General features: G+C 35.2%; 1 protein-coding gene across 1 annotated transcript; it reads right to left on the bottom strand.

The window, feature by feature from the left end:
* LOC102183131 (oxidized low-density lipoprotein receptor 1-like) lies at nucleotides 1,144-26,860 on the bottom strand. The gene is made up of 10 exons (XM_018049055.1): nucleotides 26,712-26,860; nucleotides 18,488-18,525; nucleotides 11,931-12,047; nucleotides 9,756-9,854; nucleotides 8,789-8,908; nucleotides 7,311-7,382; nucleotides 7,023-7,174; nucleotides 4,527-4,630; nucleotides 1,321-1,486; nucleotides 1,144-1,226 (listed from the first exon to the last, which is right to left on the bottom strand). Exons 1-9 carry the CDS (start codon nucleotides 26,858-26,860, stop codon nucleotides 1,357-1,359), a joined length of 981 nt encoding a protein of 326 aa, XP_017904544.1. The 3' UTR covers nucleotides 1,144-1,226; nucleotides 1,321-1,356.

Genomic DNA, 27,160 nt, shown 5'->3' with positions numbered 1-27,160 from the left:
CAAAACCCTCTCTACCGTACCTGTGACAATAAATCATATGTTATCCTAAATGAAATGAATATTCCTTGATATAAACTTCAAGCTTCAACATTAGGAAGCAATTGAAAAACCCATAAAGAAGACTAAGTGCACAGGACCAGAGTAGTAAGAAGAAAACTAAGAAAGAACAAAAACTGTTAAAAGTAAAATAATATTGTATCTAAAGATCACAATACTGCTGCTGATGATAAAGTGTCAAGAAGAATGAAATAAGTACCCAGTAAAATTCTACTGATAGATCAGATAGCATGAAATAAAATATTTTATCTCACAAATAGCAATTTGAAATAAATTGAATTTATGAATTAAACTTACCGCCTAAAAGAGACACATAAAAAGATTCAAAGTGGGTGAATGAGTGAATAACAGATAATTAGTGTCAAACAAAAGCAGTACCAATAAAGAAGAGAAAAGAGAAGATGAATAATGACATTCTAAGATGATTGAGAAGTGAAAAAGGACATAATCAGTGTAGAAGTTTTGCTCAAGTGCAGTTACTGTGAAAAGAAACCTATAGAAGGAGTGATTAGAAGACATGAATATAAGAAACAGACGGAGATGAATGGGTATATTTATGGGTTGACAGTAATGCTCTTTAAGTGGAAGTGGTTGCATGTAGGCGATGGAGGAATTAATGGTGTAACAACTTGAAACTGTGGGGTTTAGGGGAGAACTGACCCCAGTTCTATTTAAAAATAGCCTTTGGCAGGAAGTTTAACTTTTCTAGTAAGATGAGAAGCAAGAAATTTAAGATGTTAAATGAAACTGATATATTGAAAATCTGCTAAGAAGCCTTTTGAGAGCAGTTTTGAGAAACAGATAACTTTAGCAATTAGTTTTAATTAATTTAAAATTTTTTCTGCCTTTTATTATTATTATTCATATTTCTTTGTATTTTTTACATTTTTGTATGCTATGTTGTAAACCGTTTATCACTTATATTCCCCACTATATTTGTTTTACAGGCTTATTTTCATAGGTCACAATTGAAAATAAATAAGTAGATTTTTAAATATATAAAGACTCTTAAAGACTAAGTATTTATGACAACTGTGTTTATTAAATTCATTTGTATAATTCTTAAAAAATCAAAAGGTTCTGAGTGTCTGTGCTTTCTGTGCCACTCTGATATTTTTGCTTTAACTCTAGACTCTGGATTCTTCTTTCATGAAGTCATTTATCAATTTCTGCCAAAAAAAAAAGAGTTATGAATAATGTAAAGTGACAGTAGAATAAAGACAGGCAGATTGTGAATATGGAATGTTACTGAGATGTGCAAACCTCTTCAGTTTTCTTTGAAGCTTCTTCTTCTGAGTTTTAAGCACAGACAGGCTTCTCACACAGGCACGAGGAAGACATGGTGCAGTTATCTATGCTGACAGTGTGCATGCCTGCATACACACATTTCCCCTGGAAATCCATACTTGGCTTTGGTAGACGCCACTCACTGTGTTCAGATAAAGTAACATTACTTTAGAACATGACATGTGAAATTTATTATACCTGGCACTGTAGGGAATTCAGGAGAGTAAAGGCACTCACTCTTCCTCTTTTCAAAGAACTCATACGTTGGTATATATACAAAGAGATAGGCATATGATAAGTAAGTTTCACAAAATGTGTTAATTATTGGTAAGTATTGGCTTCCCTGATAGCTCAGTTGGGAAAGAATCTGCTTGCAGTGCGGGAGACCCAGGTTCGATTCCTGGGCCTGGAAGATACCCTGAAGAAGGGAAAGGCTACCCACTCCAGTACTGTGGCCTGGAGAATTCCATGGACAGTCCATGGGGTCGCAAAGAGTCAGACAGGACTGAGCGACTTTCAGTTTTACATTATTGTCCAAAATGTTTGTTCATTTTTTTTCTGTAACAGTTTATGGAAAAATCCAAACAAACTTTTGGCCAACCCAATATTTTATATGTGCGAAAAGGTACACCTGTATAAAGAAGAAGAGACTGCTCCAGCTGGGAAAATTATGGCAATAACAGGGAAGACAGGACATATGATCTGGGATACAGAATTAAGTTTAAGTGCAGATCAGCACAACAACAATATTGTAAAGTAATTAGCCTCCAATTGAAATAATTAATTTTTTTAAAAAGCAGGTGCATGTACAGTTGCAGCTGGAATGGGAATTCTTTACTTGTAAATATGTTAGATATAAAAGCTAGCCAGAATTATTAACAAAATTTAGAATATATATATGTATATATATATATATGCGCTATGCATGCATGCAGTTAAGTCGTTTCTGTCTTGTCCAACTCTGTGCGACCCCATAGACAGCAGCCCACCAGGCTCCTCTGTCCCTGGGATTCTCCAGGCAAGAATACTGGAGTGGGTTGCCATTTCCTTCTCCAATGCATGCATGCATGCTAAGTCACTTCAGTTGTGTCTGACTCTGTGTGACCCCGTAGACGGCAGCCCACCAGGCTCCTCTGTCCACAGGATTCTCTAGGCAAGAATAATGGAGTGGGTTGCCATTTTCTTCTCATATATATATATATATGTATATATATATATATACACACACACATATATATGTATTTGTGTGTGAGAGAGAGCATGTGCATGTATGTGTGTACGGATCCTTGAACAACATGGATTTCAACTACTCAGTTCTACTATATGAAGATTTTTTTCAATAGTAAATACTATAGTATTACAGGGTCCATGGCTAGTTTAACATGTAGTTTTAAAGAACCAACTAAAACTTCTTAGCAGATTTTCTTCTACATGGAGGACTTGGTGCCCCTGACCCCCACCCATGCTCTACATTGTTCAAGGATCAACTGTATATGTATTATTCTGGGAAGTTGCCTCTGCTCTGATACATTCATCTCACTTCAATTTATAAAATCACCACTGGTAGAAATGCTAGTGGGCAAATGCTACCAAACATTCTGGTTGAATTTAATTCTTTACTAAAGATCTAGGTTATAAAGAATATTTTAGTTCAATGTCAATAAAATGGCTTTTCATCCACGCTAGAGCAAAACTGTTTGTTTAGTACTATCTGAAAAAAAAGGCAAAGCTTATTTACTGAATTGCTAAAGACATAATACAATTCTTTTAAAAATACCAAAGGAACTAGAAAGAAATTCTGAGCTATGTTTGGAAAATTAAATTGCCAAAATAGTTCATATGTTATTTCACTTATTAATTCACCATATCTATTGAATGTTCTATGTTCCAAACATTGTACAAGGTTTGAAGCAGAGTGAACCTTTCAACTCACAAAATTCCAATAATTAAAATGATCAACCATAAAAGTTAAAATAGACTAAAAATTTGATGCATTAGTACAGCAATTTCAGGAAAATATTCACATATGTTTACACAAAAAATATTCATAAAAACTGTGAAGTATTTAAGGGACATATATGATGACTAAAATTATTTAAATATTAAATTTTAGTATGTGATAAATGATATTAAAACAAGTGATAAAGGGGAGGGAGGAGGGGGGGGAGGGGGGCTCAGGATGGGGAACATGTGTATACCTGTGGTGGATTCATGTTGATGTATGGCAAAACCAATACAATATTGTAAAGTAATCAACCTCCAATTAAAATAAATAAATTTATATTAAAAAATGAATAATTTAAGCAGTACTCTGACAATTGATTGCCTAATTGAAATACACATAGAGAGACAGATATAATTACATCTACATTTGAACATACATGTACATGCCTCAGCTTTCTCCTTCACGCCTTTATGTGTTAAGATAAATTTCAAATGAATAAACAATCTCATTTTATTTAAATGTTAATCATCTGTTCATGTGATAAAAGCAAATAAACTTAAAGAACAAAATATTAAAGGAAAAAAGGAAAACTGTGCCTGCAAGAGAAGTTACAAACAATATACCAGAAATCTTAAAAGAAATGAAAAGATAAACAGGATGAAACTGTCAAAGGTATTGATATTATAAGTTAGAAGAAAAACAGCCTTACTAAACATCACAATAATATAACCTAATGGAACAAAGTAAAAATAATTGGCTATCAAGATTATCAATCTTATTCTTAGATTGGCACATGGTGATGAAAGAGCTTGAAATATTTTTTCCTAACATAGTTGTCTAAGGCAGTGTTTCTGAATAACAATTGAAAAATATGCCTTTAAAACCAAAAAATAGGCCCAAATCATTTGGATGAGAAATGACCAATCTATGCTTGTTCCCAATAAAAATACCAGAGAGGTACTCAGATTCATACTTTTGATATTCTTTCCTATAATTATATTTCTTATTTGAAATTATAATAATTCAGGTCATCTAATAATAAGGATATACTTACTATTAATTATAAAATATCTAAATGACAATGATTTACAAAATTGCTGACAATATAATATGAAATAACAAAAGCGAGAAGTAACGAGGACTAAATTTGGTCCCTACTAATCTTTATTTCCTCAAAACTCTTCAGGCCAGACATTGAAACAGGAGTAAGGCATTGGATTATGTAGCAGAAACTTACAGGCCAGAAGGACGAGAACCATCCTCCCACTTCCATTCATTGTCCTCTTCCTTATAAGACAGGCCAAGCCAAGTGTGGTTTACTGCAAGTAACTTCAGAATACACTGCATGGAAACAGAATGCACTATTAACGCTAAAAGTCCACTAGACATAAAAATACAAAACTTGTGTCTCAGTTCAGTTCAGTTCAGTCACTCAGTTGTGTCCAACTCTTTGTGACCCCATGGACTGCAGAATGCCAGGCTTCCCTGTCCTGTGTCTAAAAAGAATCTAAATACTTGTATCTAAAGAATCATTTTTAAAAATGCAGTATATATATGCCCACTCAAAGCATATTTGAGTTCTTCAGTGTCTGTGCATTTTCTCAAGCCAGGAATTAAACACACACACACACACACACACAAAAAAAAGAAAGTTAATCATTTTGTTTGTTTGTTTTTTAGCTTAGTCCCAGTAATGAAAAGGGTTTTTATTTCCTCAGTGTATTTTAGAAATATTAAAGTTGTAAAAAGAAAGGGCACAGTGTTAACTGTATTTTAATTCATCTACTTTTTTAAACTTACACAATTTTTTTTAAATTTATTGCACAAATACATGCACTTGGTTTTAGAAGTCAAGTGATGCGAAATATATATATATAATATATATGTATATGTGTATATATATATATATATATATTTAGCCATTCCTCTTTCACTAAATGCCTTTCTCCAGAGGCAATTTGTCCTATGACTTCCTATTTTATAAAGCCAGAATTTTTAGTCTCATGCTCTATTTTCTCACCTCCTGTCTCCTTTTGATATAGCTACTTCATAATTTTTGGCTTGTGTTTCAATACTTTTCAGTTCAGTTCAATTGCTCAGTCGTGTCCAACTCTTTGTGACCCCATGAATCGCAGCACTCCAGGCCTCCCTATCCATCACCAACTCCCGGAGTCCACCCAAACCCATGTCCATCGAGTCGGCGATGCTATCCGGCCATCTCATCCTCGGTCGTCCCCTTCTCCTCCCGCCCCCCAATCCCTCCCAGCATCAGGGTCTTTTCCAATGAGCCAACTCTTCGCATGATGTGGCCAAAGTATTGGAGTTTCAGCTTCAGCATCAGTCCTTCCAATGAACATCTAGGACTGATCTCCTTTAGGATGGACTGGTTGGATCTCCTTGCAGTCCAAGGGACTCTCAAGAGTCTTCTCCAACATCACAGTTCAAAAGCATCAGTTCTTCCGTGCTCAGCTTTCTTCACAGTCCAACTCTCACATCCATACATGACTACTGGAAAAGCCATAGCCTTGACTAGACGGACCTTTGTTGGCAAAGTAATATCTCTGCTTTTCAATATGCTATCTAGGTTTGTCATAACTTTCCTTCCAAGGAGTAAATGTCTTTTAATTTCATGGCTGTAATCACCATCTGCAGTGATTTTGGAGCCTGAAAAAATAAAGTCTGACACTGTTTCCACTGTTTCCCCATCTATTTCCCATGAAGTGATGGGACCAGATGCCATGATCTTCGTTTTCTGAATGTTACCCTTTAAGCCAACTTTTTCACTCTCCACCTTCACTTTCATCAAGAGGCTTTTTAGTTCCTCTTCACTTTCTGCCATGAGGGTGGTGTCATCTGCATATCTGAGGGTTAATACTAATTTTTTATCCAAATAGTAAGTGATGATCTAACAGAAAAATCTCTATTGAAGAAGACACCAAACCAATATATGAATCACTTTTTTTTTTTTTAACATTTATTCAACTCTGTGCCTGTTCTTAGAGCTTGAGATATATCATTGAACAAAAATGAGAAAAATCCCTGTTTTGGGGGGTTGTAGGCCAGATAGAAGTTAACAACATACATATAAATGATATGATATATAAGAAGGTGACAAGTGCTATAAAAATTAGAACAGGGTAAGAATGCCCACAAGCAAAGTGGAGTGGTCGAGGGGTGGGGTGGGCACTGATACACAGGTTGCAATTTTAAGTAGGGGTGTCAGGGCAGGTCTCATTAAGAAGGTGACAAGTGTATAAACAGTTGAAGGAAATGAAGTAGTTCACCATGGTTGTAGCAGAGAGAAGAATATTACATGCAGTGAAGTGAAAGTATTAGTTGCTCAGTCATGTCGGACTCTTTGCGACCTCAAGGACTATAACCTACCAGGTTCCTCTGTCCATGGAATTCTCCAGACGAGAATACTGGAGTGGGTTGCCATTCCCTTCTCTAGGGGATCTTCTCAACCCAGGGATAGAACCTAAGTCTCTTGCACTGCAGGCAGATTCTTTACCCTCTGAGACACCAGGGAAGAGGGAACAGAAAATGCCGTTTCCGCAATGAATGCATGTGTGTGTGTTAGGCAAGAAAGGTGGGGCACTCAGGGAAAGAAGAGTGGAAATGCAGCAGGAGAGCGCCCCTGACCCTGATTTCCGAGCTGCCGGTGAGCCCTTCCTTCCACTGGTGGTTACTACACATTTATATCCCAGAAGTAAAGAATGAAATGCAATCTCACCATCAATCTACTCCTTTCTGTCTTTAAAAATGTAGCATTCAAAGAGACACAAAGCTCTGAACACTCCGACCAAGAAACCGTTTGCACAGTCTGGTGGTAGCAGTGGTCTCTGTGGTGCACCCAGTGACTCAGAGGAGATCCACACCCATCTCCTAGGAAAGAAAATATAAATCAGAGCCCACAGACCCTCCCAAACAAGGCCTTATGTCTTCACACTCCCCTGCTTAAAAGAATGAGGTCATTATTAAAAATTATTGTCAACTCAGAATTGTCTCACTTCCAAATTACCTCCTTTTGCATTTAGTTCTTGTAGAGCCTCAGTCATATTCTCATTCTGGTTTTGGAGCTTCTCTAGGATTTCTGTATAAGACAAGACTTAACATTAGAGATGACCACACATTTCATCTGATTTTGTACTGTTTCAAGTCATAATAATAACAATGGTCCAGAGGCACAGTGTGCAAATAGTTTTAGTTCAGTTCCCTTCCCTACTTAATTAGCTTCATCTCTGCCTGAAGTAATTAGTGCTTAGAAACTAGCCTTTTAAAATGCACAATTTAGTGATTATAGTCAGCAGTACTGTATTATAAGCTCAAAATTGCTAAAGAAATAGATCTCAATTATTGTCAACACAAAAAATGAATTGACAACTTGTCTCATAATAAAGGCATAAGCTAATGCTATTATAGTAACCATATTGCGATATACAAATGTTTCAAAACCACATGTTGTACAGCCCAAATTACACAAAGTTTTGCCATACATCTTGTAAAGTAAAAAAATAAATAAATAAAATTTAAAAATAAATAAATAAATAAAATTAAAAGTATATTGATGAAAAATTTAAAAAAAGATTACACAAATTTATGCATTAATCACATTTCAATAAAAAAAGAAACCAGGCTTGTAGCATGATGCATACTAATGGACTCTAAGGTTGTTCATTTAATTATTCAATATAGGTTCAATATCTCAAAGGAAAAAACTAACATTTTAATGCAAGGCCTTTGTAAAATACTTATCTACACTATTTTTATATTAAAATTTAATTAGCATAAAAGGAGCCTTATGATAATTATTATAAACACCCCCTCCTTAGGAGGCATTTACAAACTATGAAAATACCATTGATTTCCAGATATTTGTATTCTTCCATTTTCATGCTCCCTGAACATTTTGCACATACCTCTACTGCACACTTTGAAACTTTTGTTTATGTTTGGTTTATATATTTTCTCTAAGCTTCCCAAGGGCAGGGTTCATATTGTATTTATCACTGATCACCAGCCAAGTGGCTGGCACCTGATGTGCATTGAATAAATGTGAATGCTTAACTGAGTAAACAAGTTAGTCAACTAATACAAGAGGATATATTTGGTAAATATGGGACTCCTGCAGTTTCAGAAAATCAATGAAGAATTTTTTAAAAAAAGCCATCAAAACCACCATGCTGCTGGATAAACTCCTTTTTTATTATATGAAGTGAAGCAGTGAAGTCGCTTAGTCATGTCCGACTTTTTGTGACCCTGTGTACTGTAGCCCACCAGGCTCCTCTGTCCAGGCAAGAATACTGGAGTGGGTTGTCATTTCCTTCTCCAAGGGATCTTCCCGACCCAGGGATCAAACCCAGGTCTCCCGCATTGCAGGCAGATGCTTTAACCTCTGAGACACCAGGGAAGCCCTTTTTATCCAATCATTTTACGGCTGCAACAAGAAAAACAAGTCTAGCATTGTGTAAAGATAATTTGTTCTAGTTCTAAAATTACCTTTATTTTGGTCAAGAACTTTTTGAACCTGAAGAAATGTTTCCTCTTTGTTTTCGAAAGACTCAATCCATTGGTTAAGGCTCTTCATCTTGCTCTCTGATTCCTGAACACTTTGAAAATCTAGAACAAGAATTCCAGATAAGTATAAAACACATGCTCAGTTATGAAAGGTACAGAGACTGTGAAGCTTATTTTTTATAATATTTCCTTAATAAAGTTCCCAACAAATGTTTTAACAACTATAATAAGATTTTTAACCAAATATGTTTTCATTTATCCACTGTTAGTTTTAAAGTCTACACCTAAATCTAGAATATCATCCTAATTTCTTGTAAGATTGAACATATGCTTATATTAACAGAACAATGCTTCAGCTGATTAAAACAGATGACAACTACAAAAGCCAAGTCTCAAATAAATCTTGTGGCATCATGACTTGATGTAATGTGTAGAATTTCACTTTCTAATCAAATCTTAAAATTCTGAACTTCAAACTAACGTTATCAATGTGAAAACACTATACTTAAATAGTTGTGAACAATTTTAATACTAATTAGAATATTCTGTTGATCTAATTTATGATGCTGGCTAAATGGGCAGTATGAAGAAATAGTAAAAGAAGTTACTTTTTTATTTTCAGAGTAAAGATGTTACACATTCACTCAGCTTGATATCTTAGTAGGTTGTAATCTTCAAAATAATACAGAATAAATCACTACTATTAATTTCTTCTGCAGTAATTTCAATAATATAATCTCCTTGGGAAAAAATGATTATTGAGAGCTCACAAGGTTAAATTCATTCATAAAATAAAAAGTGTAATATTTTTATATCATTTTTTTCCTGTTCTCCATTCAGTATGGCAATAAAACATTTACCAAAAACTATTATCTGGAAATGATTTAAAGAAACATGATAATCTGACAAACAGTCTATTATTTCTTTTTCTCCAATTAATTGGACTTACAGTGGTAACCAAAGAATCCACACAGCATCAAAAGCAGCAGGCTGAAGATTCCCAGGATCACAGGAATTATTCCATAGAGAGAGAAGGAAAAACGAGAAGCTAAGAAACAGAGTGAGTGAAAAATCAGAGATAAAGTAAGCTCCTGTTATTTGAAAGATTAATATCATTATTTTAATGTTATTGGTTAAGTGCTGTATATTTTATGAAAAATAATACCCAGTGTGTGAATTACTATAAGTATTAGGCTGAATAAGAGAGGAAAAAATATTTTAGAGGAATTACAGAAAATAATTAATGTAGCAGACCTGATTTCTATCCTGAAAGGCCCGCTTACAAGGTTGGCCATGGCTGGGATCTGGAAACCTAGATTTCAGTAGAGTTTCCACAACCACTAATTGTTAGGAATGGCTCACCTTGTCTTCTCTGTTTGTACAAACAATATAGCTTTGCTTCTCTTTGGGAAGTCTGGAATTTTGTTACATGCCAACCAGATGCTACCTATGGGATTAACCCCCTAATAAATACTCTGAACATTGATTCTCTAATGAGTTTCCCTGGTTGTCAACATTTGACACATTGTCATGATGTATTGCTGGGGGAATTCCTGTGACCTGTGTGACTCTACTGGGAGAGGAGTCTAGGAAGGTTGAGCCTGGTCACCCCCACACTTCGCTTCATGCACCTTTCCCTTTGCTGATTATGTTTGTTATCCTTCCATTGTCATAAATCTCAGCTACAAGTGCAACTCTATAGGGTCCTGTGAGTTCTCCTAGTGAATCATTAAACCTGAGCCTATCTTTGGGGACTTACAGTGCAGGTAAAAAATTTACATACAGGTATTATTAGAATTATCCTTAAATATTAGGTACAAACTTTCAATTCAGACTACATTACCCTCATTAATACAATCAGATAGAGAAATGCTTATCGATATTAAATCGGTGCTTTTATTAAGATAGAACTCTTTTTTTTTAAACTTGATGACCTGTAGCAGATTCCCTTGATGTGTGTATGCTAAGTCACTTCAGTCATGTCGGACTCTTTGCGACCCTATGGACTGTAGCCCATCAGGCTCCTCTGTCCATGAGATTCTCCAGGGAAGAATACTGGAGTGGGTTGTCATCCCTCCTCCAAGGAATCTTCCTGACCCAGGGTACCTGAATCTCTTACATCTCCTGCATTGGCAAGCAGGTTCTTTACCACTAGCACCACCTGGGAAGCCCCATTCATAAAGAATTACAGTGAATCTTAATGACTGTTTTAAAGGGACAATATTTGGTTTTAGATGAAACAATACCTATAATTTATTCAATTTCATAAAAGTATATGCTTCATCCCCACATTCTAGAAATTAAACTTTCAGAGATCATTGTTAATAGTCTTTTGTTGGTAAGTTTATTTCCCTCCAAAACAAATGTATAAACTCTAGTGTTAAAAAACGTATTTCTTTTTTTTTTTGTACTTCAAAAACAAAGAATTGTACTTTTGAAACAAAATGAAAAGCTCCCATAAAAAAAGAATAGTTATTTTTATAACTAATATCCAAATCATTTATTTAACTTTTTGTATAATATAACCTGGTGGTTATCAACCAGAGGAAAGTTTAACCCCCAGAGGACAATATTAAATATTTGGAGACATTCTTGATGTGATAATTGAGGGTCAGGCAGTACTGACATCTAGTGCATAGATGTCAAAAAGATGCTAAACATCCTACAATCACTAACCAATGCCCCATAACCAAGAGTCGTCTAGCCCAAAATGTCCTTAGAGCTGAGGTTGAGAAACTCTCCTCTATTAAATGATGTTGGTTAATTATGATCAAAAAGAGGCATCATGCAATAGGGTTTTATCTTTCTTTGTCTTTTTTACAAATTTTCTGAGTTTTAAACCTTGATCAAGTTCTCTGTTTCATGTAAGAAAACAATTCTAAATTTGAACCATGGCTTCTTCCGTCTTTAACTATGCTTCTTCATATATGAAAACTTCACAACTCTGTCAGAAAATACGCTTTTGTTTTACTCCTATATATGTTCTAAACATTCTCGTCTCCATATTTTTTCTAAATTTTAAAATTTCCAAATAGTAACAATTAGAGAAACATAAATGGGAAGGTGTACCTAAGGATAACAAAGAGAGGCCATAAATGAATGAACTCTGGTGTATCTACTTTACCATCCACATTGGTGTGCTCAGGAATTGGGCTCCATTCATCCTCAGGAGGAGGAGGAGGAAGGGCGAGAGATGGTTCCAAGTCCACAATAGGGATGGTCTCTGTCTGCTCTGTATTTTCTTTTAACACAGAAAATATATCATAACTTTACAACTTTGTAAAACAAATGAGATTAGAATTTGAGAACCATTACTATGTCCAAAGATCCCTAGAAATACAAACATTAGAGAAATAAAATCAAAGATACTCAAATCACATTTCCACGCAACAGCCCATCCAGCTTCCCAATACTTTTAGGAAAGTATTTAAGCTGGTTGATTACACTTTGGACCGAGTCAAGAAATAAGATAATTATTTTTAAAAATATGTTTAAAAGCACTCTTTCAGGTAATCTGGGAAATGTTACAAATATAATGCTTCTAGAATAATCACAACTAGCGTTCTATCAAATAAAAACAACCAAAATTGTATTTTCATTAAAATGGCATAGGTCATTTAGATTTAAAAAGAAAAAATACCTGGAGGTTGTTCACAGTCTGAAGCATCTGACATTCTAGAGCCTTTTGGATTATTTCTTTATCCCAAGTGTGAAGAAGAGCTTACAAAGATGTTGGCAGGTGAATGAAGAGTTATCTCTTCCACTTTCTTCCTAGAGTTGATGAGAAGACCACACATAGCCTCAGGTGGGGCAGCTACTTACATTTCATACAACTGTATGAAACTAACTAAATTTGGCAAAAAAAAAAACAAACCCACAGAGGAAATGTGAATCTATAACTGGATATTTTCTAATAGGTATACGGAAATAAAGTCACCCCTACTTAACTAAACTGTATACAACAAGCCTTTAAGTATCATCTGGTTTACTTAGCTAATAGTCCATCACTCCAGAAATTAATTAGGAAAAGCCACTATCATAAATAATAAAACTGAGTATTCTAGAGTGAAATGTTTCATGAAACTTGAGTATGAAGTAAAGGAAGATACAAATATAAAGAAACTAATTAGAAAAAGGAATAACACTGGAAATGACATCTGTTCATCAAAGGTAAATTTAAATGACTGCCTACATAGAATGGCACTTGAAGATGGAAATCACAAAACAAAATCTGTATATCCAAATAGTGACAGATTGGCTTAAAGTTTTTTGATAGTACCCCCACCACCCAACTTTGTTTCAAAGGGAAAGCAATTTCTATTCATATAAATATGGTTGGGTTAGCCACTGAAATAAACCTTTTACTCTTCACTGCTCAACTGAAAAAAACATTCAGTATTTTCAATGGGAATAAATAGATACTGTACACAAACAAAAATAGACATAAGATTTTTCTCATTGGGTTTATAACCTCATAGAAACTATGTTCAAGTCTGGTTGAAACCACACACGATACCTCAGATACAGGCAGTGGTCATAAGTTTCCCATCCTCCTATATCCAGTTCAGATCAAATGGTTTTACAAGTAATCCTAAAATAGATCACATTTTATCTTTTAATATATGAAACTCAAGATTGGTTGACTAAAAAGATTATTATAACCTTACTTTTCAAAGATCTCAGTAAAACCAGGGATGGAGAAAGCAGAGACTTCATAAAAAATGTTCTACATTGACTTTCTGCCTATATTGTAATTCAATTTTATTTTGTTTACTTTCTAACTCTATATTTAAAAATCTGATTGTGTTGCTTTGGGTCAGGATTCAGGTAAGTCAGAAAAAAGCAAAAGTATTCATCGTTAATGTGTGAATATCACTTATAAGCCAATATGATAATATTATATGGGCACACACAGTATCCTATTCTTGGGTAGTTCTATTATATTAGCATGAAATAAATTTTACTGTACTATAGCCCTGTGATATGATTAACCACCTCTCCACTTGGGTGGTTATATATCCAGGTGTTTCAAAAAGAGAACACTTTAAAGAATAGTTAGAAGGAAGGTTCTAATATGTTTTGTTATGTTTAGGAGCAAAAACCAAGTAGCAAAGTAGTGGGCATTTATAATAGCATATAAAAAAGGGAAAAAGGAAGGAAAATGAGGGGAACAACATAAAAAGAAGAATAAAAAACAAGAAGAAACAATATATGTAAATATGTTTAATTCATGTGAATATAGAAAATTATTGACACTGGTGATCACAGGCAAATGGACTGTGAATAAGAGAAAAAGAGAGCCCATATTTATTTATTAGGCCTCATATTATATTGCATATTTATCATATTTTAAAAGAAATTCTAATAGATATAAGGAAATAAAAGCAAAGAGTGATTTGGCATTAAAAATTTCATGCTGTGAACAAATTTTCTTAAAGAGCACTCATGACACTATTATATTTGAGAACCAGAAATATTAAAAAATATATGTCCATAAACTAGGGATTGGTTAATTCCTTATTAATATAATGAAATACTATACATCCAATATAATCACCTTATTGAAATCTTTATTACACAGGCATATGGTAATAAAGGAAAATTTACTGAATTAAAAAGACTATATCTAACTAAAAATGTTTCTGCAAATCAGGGCAAATGAAAATACCAACAAAATGAAAGGAAAACCTCGAATAGTAGAAAACACTTGCAAACCATATATCTGATAAAAGTTAATATCCAAAATAGATTTCCCAGGTGACACAGTGATAAAAATCTGCCTGCTGATGCAGGAGACACACGACACTTTGGTTTGATCCTTGGGTCAGGAAGAATCCCCTGGATTAGGAAATGGCAACCCACTCCAGTATTCCTGCTTGGAAAATCTCATGGACAGAGAAACCTGGTGGGCTACAGTCCGTGGAGTCACAGAGTCAGATACAACTGAGTGACTGAACAATCACATACACAACACCCAAAATACATCAGGGACTCATACAACTCAATGCAAAAAGAAAATCTGATTTTTTTAAATGGTCTGAAAAACTGAACAGACATTTTTCCAAAGACACGCAGATGACCAACATGGAAAGGTACTCAGCATCACTAATAATCAGGGAAATTTAAATCAAAACCACAATGAGATAATATCTCACCACTGTTGGAATGGCTAACATTGAAAAGAAAAGAGAAAAGAGGTATTAGTGAGGAAACGAGAAAACGAAAACCCTTTGCACTATTGGTGGGAATAAAAATGGATGTGGCACTATAGAAAACAGTATGGAGATTTCTCAAAATATCAAAAATAGAACTGCCATATGATCCAGAAATTCTACTTCTGGATATATAACCAAAGGAAATGAAGATAGGAATATGAACAGATATCTTTACTATTATGTTCATTGTAGCATTGTTTATTAACATTAATGGCCAAGATATGGAAAACAGTACAAGTGATATATATTATATATATGTAATGAAATATTGTATAACAAATATTTATAACTGTATAAGATCCCTTGGAGAAGAGATAGGCTACACACTTCAGTAATCTTCAGCTTCCCTGGTGGCTCAGATGGTAAAGAATCTGCAGGTGAAATTGAACTGAGGGCTAATTCCTAAAGAGAAAAGTTGCTTTCAAGAAAAAAAGGCACATGGGAAAGAAGAAAAAGCAAAGTCATATATTTCACATTATTAAAAGTACTTTACATACTGATTGCAGCCAAAGGACAGTTGTTCTTTAGGTTTAATTTAATGCCATTATTAAGAAAAAATGAGGTATAATTTTCTAGTTAGTCCAGGAAATAACCTAGAAAACAGTGAAATTCTCCTATATACACACATAGTGTTTTGTCTCAAAGGCATCAATATATGAGGATAGTTTATCTGAAGTCATGAAAAGGATTACCAAGAAATATCTATCAGAGTAATGGTACTTTTCCTCCTGAATATACAGAGCAATGGAGAAGGGAATGGCAACCTATTCCAATAATCTTGCCTGGAGAATCCCAAGGACAGAGGGGCCTAGTGGACTACAGTCGAAGGGGTCACAAGAGTCGGACGCGACTGAGTGACTAACACACACACACACATACAGTACAATTTTTTATTTTTTAATTTTTTGTTGCTACTATTATTCTAACTTTTTAAAGAAATTGCTGAGGAAGTTTTAGAGTTTATTTGAAAACTGTACCACACAATCCTACAATTTTCACCACTTTGCAAAAAAAACAATGGGGAGATAACTTCAAAATTGCTCTCTTAGATATTCATATAGTTAAGATGGTTATCTATTAACACCCTCTGATGATCAACCAGTGTGTCTTAGATTGTCACCTACCACTTGATTGTACCATGAAAAATGGATTCTGCTCTATAAACTAATCAATTGTCATGCAAATATTGGCAGGGGCCCATAAGATCAATGGAGAAGGCAATGGCACCGCACTCTAGCACTCTTGCCTGGAAAATCCCATGGACGGAGGAGCCTGGTGGGCTGCTGTCCATGGGGTCGCGAAGAGTCGGACACGACTGAGCGACTTCACTTTCACTTTTCACTTTCATGCATTGGAGAAGGAAATGGCACCCCACTCCAGTGTTCTTGCCTGGAGAATCCCAGAGATGGGGGAGCCTGGCAGGCTGCCATCTATGGGGTCGCACAGAGTCGGACACGACTGAAGCGATGCAGCAGCAGCAGCAGCATAAGATAAAAAACAAAAATGGGTCAGATTATAGGTCAATTAATAAAAAACATACCCTTGGAGAAGGAAAGCAAAATTTCATAGTGGTGGTTAAGGAGCAAAAAAGATATCACAATTTCCAGACTCTCAACCCTGCTGATAAGAAGATAATTTCACTGCAATTGAATGGTTACAGGAGCCCATGCACAGCAGGGCAATTTTCAAAGTGGGAAAGTAGAGATTGAAAAGCATGATTCAGGTATAGACGACCTTATTTGCAAAGCAAAAGTAGAGAGACAGATGTAGAGATTAAATGTATAATTATCAAGGAGGGAAGGGGAGTGGGAGGAATTGGGAGATTGGGATTTACATATTTAAACTATTGATACTATGTATAAAATAGATAACAAATGAGAATCAACTGTATAGCACAGAGAACTCTACTCAGTGTTCTGTGCTGACCTGAATGGGAAAGAAATCCAAACAAGAGGGATTTATGTACAAATTCAGAAAACTAAGATCATGGCATCTGGTCCCATCACTTCATGGGAAATAGATGGGGAAACAGTGGAAACAGTGTCAGACTTTATTTTGGGGGGGCTCCAAAATCACTGCAGATGGTGGTTGCAGCCGTGAAATTAAAAGACGCTTACTCCTTGGAAGGAAAGTTATGACCAACCTAGATAGCATATTGAAAAGCAGAGACATTACTTTGCCAACAAAGGTCTGTCTAGTCAAGGCTATGGTTTTTCCAGTAGTCATGTATGGATATGAGAGTTGGACTGTGAAGAAAGCTGAGCACCGAAGAATTTATGCTTTTGAACTGTGGTGCTGGAGAAGACTCTTGAGAGTCCCTTGGACTGCAAGGAGATCCAACCAGTCCATCCTAAAGGAGCTCCGTCCTGGGTTTTCATCAGAAGGACTGATGCTGTAGCTGAAACTCCAGTACTTTGGCCACCTCATGCGAACAGTTGGCTCATTGGAAAAGACCCTGATGCTGGGAGGGGTTGGGGGCAGGAGGAGAAGGGGACGACAGAGGATGAGATGGCTAGATGGCATCACCAACTCGATAGACATAAGTTTGAGTGAACTCCGGGAGATGGTGATGGACAGGGAGGCCTGGCATGCTGTGATTCATGGGGTCGCAAAGAGCCAGACACGACTGAACGACTGAACTGAACTGAACTGAACTGAAAAGCAAGTTACCGATCAAGCAGAAAAGGAAGGTTAGACTAAATATTGTGCCACTAGATTAGAGTCAGAAACATCTGTTTGAACTCATGTTTCACCCAGTGTATATACAGATGAAGAAATATACAAACAAATACATGTATGTGTGTATACGTGGGTTAATACAATGCCTAGCTCCTTCCACTTGAAAAGTTAGAAGCTGTGAAACCCCGAAAGCAGCAAACATACCCAGTACCCAGATCTTGGTTTTTAAATGTTATTCATCAGTAAAAGGAAATAGAGCTCTTTGGAGAAATGACTGATTCTAAAGTTGGCACAGAGAAAATATATAAGCTGAGAGTGTCTTACTATGACAGAAAGAAAGTGCTCAAAAATAAAAAGATTAGGGTAGGTCAAAGGCACAGAGGAGCTACCTAAAAGATCTCCCAATAGGCAAAAGTGGAACAATTTATGCAACAACAGTAATAAAGTAGTATTGCATTATAAACCCAAGAATAAAATTAATATCAGTGAGCCCATGCTATTAAAAATAAGTGATTGAATAATTAAATGGGAGAGAAAAGACAAATCTTTACAGAAAAATTTCAGACATTCTTCTGCCCAGGAGGTGAAGTTTAACTCTGACTGAGGGTAGACTGGCTTTGGTGACTTGCTTACTTCCATAGAACAGAGCTTGGAAAGAAGAAAATGATAACTCCACGGTGGGAAAACCTGACAAACACAAATTAACCAAGGGATAAGGTTAAGATCACCATTGATACCTTGTGGATAAATGTATCCCTGATAAGACCTCATGGTTAGGTTAGTTCACCTTCGTGGTAGTTTTTCTGAAAATCCCACCTCTCCAGTCTAAACAAGAGAAAAACATCAGAAGAACAAACTTAAGGGGCATTTGACATGAAACCTGGCCACAAGAAAAGACTGGAAGTGTTACAAAACAAAGAAAACATTATGACTGAATGTTGTGTTGTATCCTAAATTTAAATAACGCCATTTGCAGCATCATGGTGCTATTGTTCTATCAGTCAGTCCTGTCTGACTCCTTACGACCTCATGGACTGTAGCACCTCGGGCCTTCTTGCCCTGCAGCAACATGGATGAACTTAAAGATCAGTCGTTATACTGAGTAAAGTAAGTCAGAAAGAGAAGGAGAAATATCATATGACACTCCTTGTATGCTGAAGCTAAAAAGAAATGATACCAATGAACTTATTTACAAAGCAGAAACAGATTTTCAGACTTAGAGAACTATGTTTTCAGGAGAGGAAGGAAGGATGTGGGGAAAGGATAGCTAGGGAGTTTCAGATGGACATGTACACACTGCTCTATTTAAAGTGGATAACTAACAAGGTCCTACCATGTAGCACAGGGAACTAATGTGGCAGGCTGGATGGGAGAGGAGTTTGGGGGAGAATGGATACATGTATGTTTATGGCTGAGTCCCTGTGCCATCACCTGAAACTATCACAATACTGTTAGCTTACTCCAATACAGAATAAAATTTTTTGAGAAAAATGAAAAAGCAAAAATAAAGAATTTGAAAAGCACATTAATGGAAGAAGTGATGAAATCCAAAAAAATGTATCTCTTTTGCTAATATTTAAAATTTTTAGCTTTTTAATTTATTTACTTATTTTTTTATTGAACGATAATTACTTTACAGAATTTTGTTGTTTTCTGTCAAACCTCAATATGAATCAGCCATAGGTTGGTTGAACCCTCCTCCCATCTCCCTGAAGAATTATTTATAGGGCAGCAATGGAGAAATAGGGCTTCCCTGATGGCTTAGAGGGCAAAGCATCTGCTTGCAATGCAGGAGACCTGGGTTCGATCCCTGGGTCAGGAAGATCCCCTGGAGAAGGAAATGGCAACCCACTCCAGTACTCTTGCCTGGAAAATTCCATGGAAGGAGCACCCTGGTGGGCTACAGTCCATGGGATCACAAAGAGTCAGACACGACTGAGTGATGACACACAATGGAGAAATAGACACAGAGAATAGACTTATGGACATGGGGAGAGGAGAGGAGAGGGTGAGATGTATGGAAAGAGTAACATGGAAACTTACATTACCATATGTAAAATAGATAGCCAATGGGAATTTGCTGTATGGCTCAGGAAACTCAAACAGGGGCTCTGACTAATATTTAAATATTTTTGAGCAATTATTGTCTTGTTAAAATTTTGCTTGAACTCTGCTTACATGGTAAAAATACTTCTGAATACTAATAATTGTGACCTGTTAGCTCATATTATTAAAATACCAAGATGGAAAGCAAAATAAACTTCCAATGTGCTTTGTGTATAAAGTCAGAAAATACATATCAATTTTTAATTTTATAATAGGAGAAATATAGCATACATAATATTTTGAAAAATGTGATATCACCAAGATTATTTTTTAAGAAGTATACCTTGCAGATGGCAAATACTAGGTTTCCAATGCTAACATTTTTTTAACATCATCCTCTTTTCCGTATTTTGAAATTTCGAGTTCTTTGAGTTTGTTTCTTTTGGGGCTAACTAAAGGCTGAGGCTTATATGAAATAACAGACTATTCAATGTGCATCAGTTGTGGATGTGTTTGTGTTTATCTACATGAGTATGTCCTTGAAATTAAGACAAAAGAAAAGCCAACAAAAAGTTAACAATAACTGTTAGGTTGTATTATCACCTCATAAAAAAAACTTGATATTTATTTTTCATAAATTTCAAATTTTTTAGGATTAAATGAAGTAATATCCAGCAATCCCACTGCTGGGCATACACACCGAGGAAACCAGAATTGAAAGAGACACGTGTACCCCAGTGTTCATGGCTGCACTGTTTATAATAGCCAGGACATGGAAACAACCTAGATGTCCATCAGCAGATGAATGGATAAGAAAGCTGTGGTACATATACACAATGGAGTATTACTCAGCCATTAAAAAGAATACATTTGAATCAGTTCTAATGAGGTGGATGAAACTGGAGCTTATTATACAGAGTGAAGTAAGCCAGAAAGAAAAACACCAATATAGTATATTAACACATATACATGGAATTTAGAAAGATGGTAATGATAACCCTGTATGCGAGACAGCAAAAGAGACATAGATGTTTAGAATGTACTTTTGGACTCTGTGGGAGAGGGAGAGGGTGGGATGATTTGGGAGAATGGCATTGAAACATGTGTACTATCATGTAAGAAACGAATCGCCAGTCTATGTTCGATACAGGATACAGGATGCTTGGGGCTGGTGCATAGCGATGATCCAGAGAGATGATATGAGGTGGGAGGTGGGAGGGGAGGTTCATGATTGGGAACTCATATACACCCGTGGCTGATTCATGTCAATGTATGGCAAAACCAATACAGTATTGTAAAGTAAAATAAAGTAAAAAGAAAAATTTAAAAATAAATAAATAAATAAATAAATAAATAAAGGTAATATCTGCAAAGTGTTTAGCACAGTGCTGTAAAATATTCAGTAACCTAGGTAAATTAATTTTTAAATTTGGAGAAACCAATTTATAAGGTGAAGCATAATCATAGTGAAGATTAAGAGAACTATGTTAAATATGGAAGATTAAAGAATTAGTGCCATTTAGAAATAATGGGCACATTATATCGTGCAGAAAGAAATTTCTGTAGAGAGGTACAATATTATAAAGAAAAATGATCAAGAAGTGGGTGAGAGAATTGATTTTTTTATTAAGTGGAGAAACTAGTGATCAGGAAGAAGTGGAAATATTCAGTGGACTTGAAAATGTGAGAAGCTAAGGCCTAAGCAAATGTTTTCAGGTTCTAATATTACAATTACATGGTGTTGAGTGCTGAGCTTACCAGATGGTTGTTTTAGACGAAGTCTATTGCAGTTAAGTAGGAAATGGCAACCCACTCCAATATTGTTGCCTGGGAAATCCCATGGACAGAGGAGCCTGGCAAGCTACAGTTCATTGGGTTGCAAAGAGTCAGACAGGATGGAGCAACTAACACACACACACAGACCAGCTGAAGAGAGCAAGACAAAAATAAGAAGGGACTATTACAAAGCCCAAAAGAACATATAATCAGAACATAAGTAGCATTCATCTTTTACAGCCTACATACTTTTTTATCACACTCATTCTGTTTCAAAATTTGGTAACAAATTATTTTTATTTCAAAATAGGTTTTCCTTTTGTCATCATTTCTCCAGACTAGAACTTAATGGAACATCTTACAAATGCATCACTCCAAAATGCTTTTTTTAATATGACTGAAATCCACAATTGAAATGCATTTCCTATTGTGCTTTTTATTATTATTGAATGGTGACAACAGATAAAATTGTCTTTTTCTACTGAGTTAAAACCCATGTACTTAAACTGCATTACCATCGTTATTCATTACACTATTGGAACTGCTACTTTAGACTACTAGGAGGGTGTGTGTGTGTGTGTGCATGTGTGTGTGTGCTCAATTACATCCAACTCTTTGTAACTCCATAGACTGTAGCCTGCCAGGCTCCTCTGTCCATGGAATTTTCCAGGCAAGAATACTGGAGTGGTTGCCATTTCCTTCTCCCGGGGATCCTCCTGATCAAACCTATATCTCTTGTGTCTCCTGCATTCCCAAGTGGATTCTTTACCACTAACAGGGTAAGGTTTTTCAGATGGTAAAGAATCTGCCTGCAATGCAGGAGACTAGTGTTTGATCTCCAGGTTGGAAAGATCTCCTGGAGATCTTTATCTTTAAAGATCTGTACTCTTTATTATTAGAGTACAGACTGAAGGGGAATGAAATAAAAAACCTCAAAACCTGAAGCTTATATGTAGAGTGTATATTTAGAGATTATAGAGTATACTTGTATTGGAATGAACTGAAAAGTAGACTGCAAAAAATTCATGTGCTGGAAAAAATGTTTCAAAATATAAAGCAATTGAATTTAGGTATATTTTAAGAGAACCAGGGGTTGACTGGCTCTCCAGCTAATAAATCTTAACATCTTCAAATGTATTATTCAAAATCCCCTTCAGAATAATGTGAAGAAAGATGGACTATTAGGATTCATATATTTTCACTAGTGTAGTTTAGAAGATAAATTTAAATATATCATTATGTACAGTTGCTATTTAAAGCCCAAACTAGTGTCTGAAGCCCAACTAGTGTTTGATATAGGGATTATATTTAGAATCCTAGCATTTGGTGGTGGTCATAGTGGTGTTAATGACCACCCCACCCCGCTTTTTTTTTTTTTAAACATGCAGTGTTTGGATTCTGTGCAAAGTGAGTATGGCCCTTTAAATTATTTTTCTCAGTCATCTGCCCTGTTAAAATACGACCTTTCTCTGTTGAAAAAAAAAGCAAATGGTAAAGCCTGAAGTTCAAATACGAGCTGCTTTCTTACATAGTCACAAGGAGCTGGCAAATTCTGAAGCTCCTTTGGAGCAAGAACCAGTCATATTTAGATCCCAGGAAGAACCATCTTTTTTTTTTTTTAACCTTTTTGTTTTGTATTGGAGTACAGCTGATTGGACCTAGAAACTGATATTGAGTGAAGTAAGTCAGACAGAAGAGCCATCCTGAGTCCAGCCCACACATCTGTGCCGTTCGCCCACTGGGGTTTACCTTTTCTCTTTGGACCAGACTTCAGCAGAAATCGCCGAACTAACACAGGTATCACCAACTATACCTATAGCTGTTGCTCTCAGCGTATATCATTTTAACCAATGCCACTTGATTGCATATATGGAGCACAAAGAATAGAAACTTTAAAAAGTAATTCAGTAAATTTAATCTTGTAGGAAAAAGAGCTAAATCGTTCAGATTTTAAAATTACTTTACAAGGTAAATTACCTTATATTTTTTCATGGTTTACCATTGAATACAACCATAGTGTTGTTAGCCAATATTTCAATATATCTCTTGGATTAACTGAGTGGATAAACCAAATGATCACATCAATGAAGGCAAGATATGAGTAATAAAATAGTTATTTAATCAGTGATTAATTGTTCTTGTCTGTATAACACTGTGTATCTCTATTTCACACCTACATCCAGAATTTTCTTATATATGTGATGTAGCTTCCATATTCTTCATATATTCCAAGTCTGGTAAAGAATTTTTAAAAGCATTATAAATCTATTTCTGTACAATTGTGTTGTCTTATGAGAAGTTATCTTTAGGAAAGTTTAAATGCCATAAGTGAATATTATGAACACAGAGGCCTATATATTTTAATCATATTATAAAAGATAACAATGGAGAGCAATTCTCTGAGGAAATGAAAATATATAAAAAGTATTTTGTTTGATGACACGCTGGCAAACTAGTGAACATAAGAATTTTTAATTTTTTTGTTATCAGAATTCTATTATATAGAATATTTTTGTTATTATCAAAATTATATTTAAACTATTTGAAGTAAATTAAATTTTCAAAAAATTGCAAATAGCAATATCAATTTAATATAAATATATTAATATAAATATTTATATATATGTTAATTTATTTCAAGGAAAATAAACATATGGTTGCTTTTAACCTATATGTTCAAATATTATGGACATAATGCCACATACCCTACAAGATTACTTGATTACAAATAAACCAATTCGAATCACATTTTTAGGGCTTTCATTTTTAACGACTTGTTGGAAGAGGTTCTTTCAAAGATAATGGGAAGTAAACTATCTTTAATCATGAAAAAGAAATGAAGATAAAAAGATAGAAAAATATCAGGAGAACTGAGGAAAGAGAAATTTTAGAATATATTATGTAACACTATGTTTACAATACAAAATGACTCATAAAATTTATATTGGCATTTTTCTGGATAGAGAGAGTTTTTAAGTGTAATATGAATATTTCAAATGTCATAGCACCGTTACCCTTTTAAAGTTGAAGTATATACCACATTTAGAGAACTCCAGGTAATAGGTGAAATGAAATCTAAAGAGATGTTAATGGATAATTTTAAGAATGGGAAAGAAAATAATCTGAGACAAAAATCTTTCTTAAAAGAAAATTGCAAAAGTAAAGTCATGCAGCAGTAATTAAATGGCATGAAATAGTGATATCAGCAATACACAAAGAACCCAGAAAGATAGAACCTGAAAACTTGGTTTAAACAAAAACCTGTAGATTTATATGTCTTAGAATTGTTATTAAAATTTTTTAGAGATGAGTGGAAAACATGCAACGTATGCAACGGTGAAGCACGTTCCTTCCAAAAAGCCAAAGCGCAAAGAAAGTGAGTGTATTTTGCTCCCAACCCCTACTGAATTATGTTATTATTCTTTCCTTTGGTAAATAATTTTTATAAGTAATTTCATTTTAATTTAGCATATGACACATTATGTGTAACTCGTTCTCAAGATTTTGTCATTTAAAAAATCTACCTAGTGGACTTTACATAGTAGGAAGAAAAAAATTACATAAATCTCCTTTATTGGGGAAAAAAAAAAACTTTGTCAACTCTATTCAAACATATTTATAACCTACATGCTTTATGAGAAATAATGTGACTATTAAAAGATTTCTCTTTTAATCTCCAGAGACAAAAGAGCAGCTAATTTACACAGAAGTGAAAACAGTCACTTCACAGTCCAACCAGACAAAGATAACAAGAACTGAATCACCTGAAGAAAAAGGTAAAGTTTATGTAGAGGACTAGCTTGTTGTTGTTTAGTCACTAAGTCATGTAAGACTCTTTTGCGACCCCATGGACTGTAGCCCACCAAGTTCCTCTGTCCATTGATTTCCCAGGCAAGAGTACTGGAGTGAGCTGCCGTTTCCTTCTTCAGGAGATCTTCCCAAACCAGGAATCAAACCTGCATCTCCTGCTTGGCAGGTGGATTCTTTACCACTGACCCACCAGGGAAGCCAGACCTAGCTTACATCTTCGCCAATTGCTCAGTTTACCATGGTACCAAATTACTAAGCCTGCCCAGTTTCATGGGGTTGTTTAAACTATATCCAATAACCTAAACAAAAAAAGTAGTATTGAAAATGAAATGCCCATATTTAGTATATTGCAGATAATTATTGTGGTTTGCATGCTATATACATAAATCTGTAACTGAGCAATCAAGTGGGAGCATTCATTCTTTTCAATTTGTTTGGAAACAATTGTGACTTTCCTGATGTCATTATCCACTTGTTCTATGAAATTTCAAGAAACAACGAGTGATTAATATTATTTGATACATGTTTGGAGTTATAATTTCTTTTACTGCTGAAACTATAGCAAAGTTCCAATAAGAAAATGATGGGTATTTATATATATATATACTTTGTATGCATGGAAGCACACAATATTTATAAAATTATAAATATACTCTGATCATGGGTCAATCAAATTGACTTATACAGATATGTTTCAGAAGTATGTTTGCATTCCAAAAACCAAATACCTATATTTGATATTTACTTTGTATTTATAAATCATAGAGATGAATCAGAGGTTTATTTTGATAAAGTTAGAATAAGTGACGAAGTGTCGGACACGACTGAGTGACTTCACTTTCACTTTTCACTTTCATGCACTGGAGAAGGAAATGGCAACCCACTCCAGTGTTCTTGCCTGGAGAATCCCAGGGACGGGGGAGCCTGGTGGGCTGCCGTCTGTGGGGTCGCACAGAGTCGGACTGGACTGAAGTGGCTTAGCAGCAGCAGCAGAATAAGTGACTTTCCTAAGAGATACATATTAACAGAACAGAATAACTCTCAGTTCACTGATGTTTCAAATTGTTCATTATCCATTTCAGTTTATAATTTCAAGTTTGAAGACATTCAAGAGTTAGGGTTTTGAATTTATGGAACATCTCCCTCTAAACCCTGCTCCGTAACTTAATCTTTACTCTGCTGATCTTCTCAGCCTCTTTTTTTTCCCCTCCTCCGGACAGGGTCTTCAGTTCCATTTCCTTGGTTTTTCACAGTAGTGATTCTCGGAATCTTCTGTTTCCTTCTCCTTTTAACCACAGGAATCTTAGGATTTATGGGTAAGTTAACAAGACATGTGCCCTAAACCAAATGTCACCTTCCTTGGGAATTATTATTTTTACCGGTCTTCCTTTCCTAATAGTTCCAAAGCTATGATCTCCAGTGCTACCCAAGAAATCTTTCCACCATCACCACTAATGTAATCACTTGGGCAATTACCAAGTTCCTCAAAAGTTTCAAATGTCTTCTTTACTGACACAGCCTGGGTCATATTCAGGATACTTCCAGGAAAGACTATATTTCAGACTTTGTTGATGACTGATCATACTTTGTGCACATTAATTTCTCTGTACTCTCTGACGCCTTTTCGTAAATGGTCCAGTCCTCCTGCAATCTCCTTTCTGCAGTCCAAACTTACTTTTTAAAATTGTTTATTCTCACAAACACCTAATACAACCCAACAATGCTTTTGCTCCTATACTATTACAGTCACCTCCTAAAGTCAAGAGACTTTCAAAATCCTATTGCTCTTGCCAGATAAACTTCTCCGAGTATATCTATGATCATGTCA

This window comes from Capra hircus, chromosome 5, assembly GCF_001704415.2.
Source record: "Capra hircus breed San Clemente chromosome 5, ASM170441v1, whole genome shotgun sequence".
Taxonomy (NCBI): Eukaryota; Metazoa; Chordata; class Mammalia; order Artiodactyla; family Bovidae; genus Capra; species Capra hircus.
This window is presented reverse-complemented; position numbering and strand designations above follow the sequence as displayed.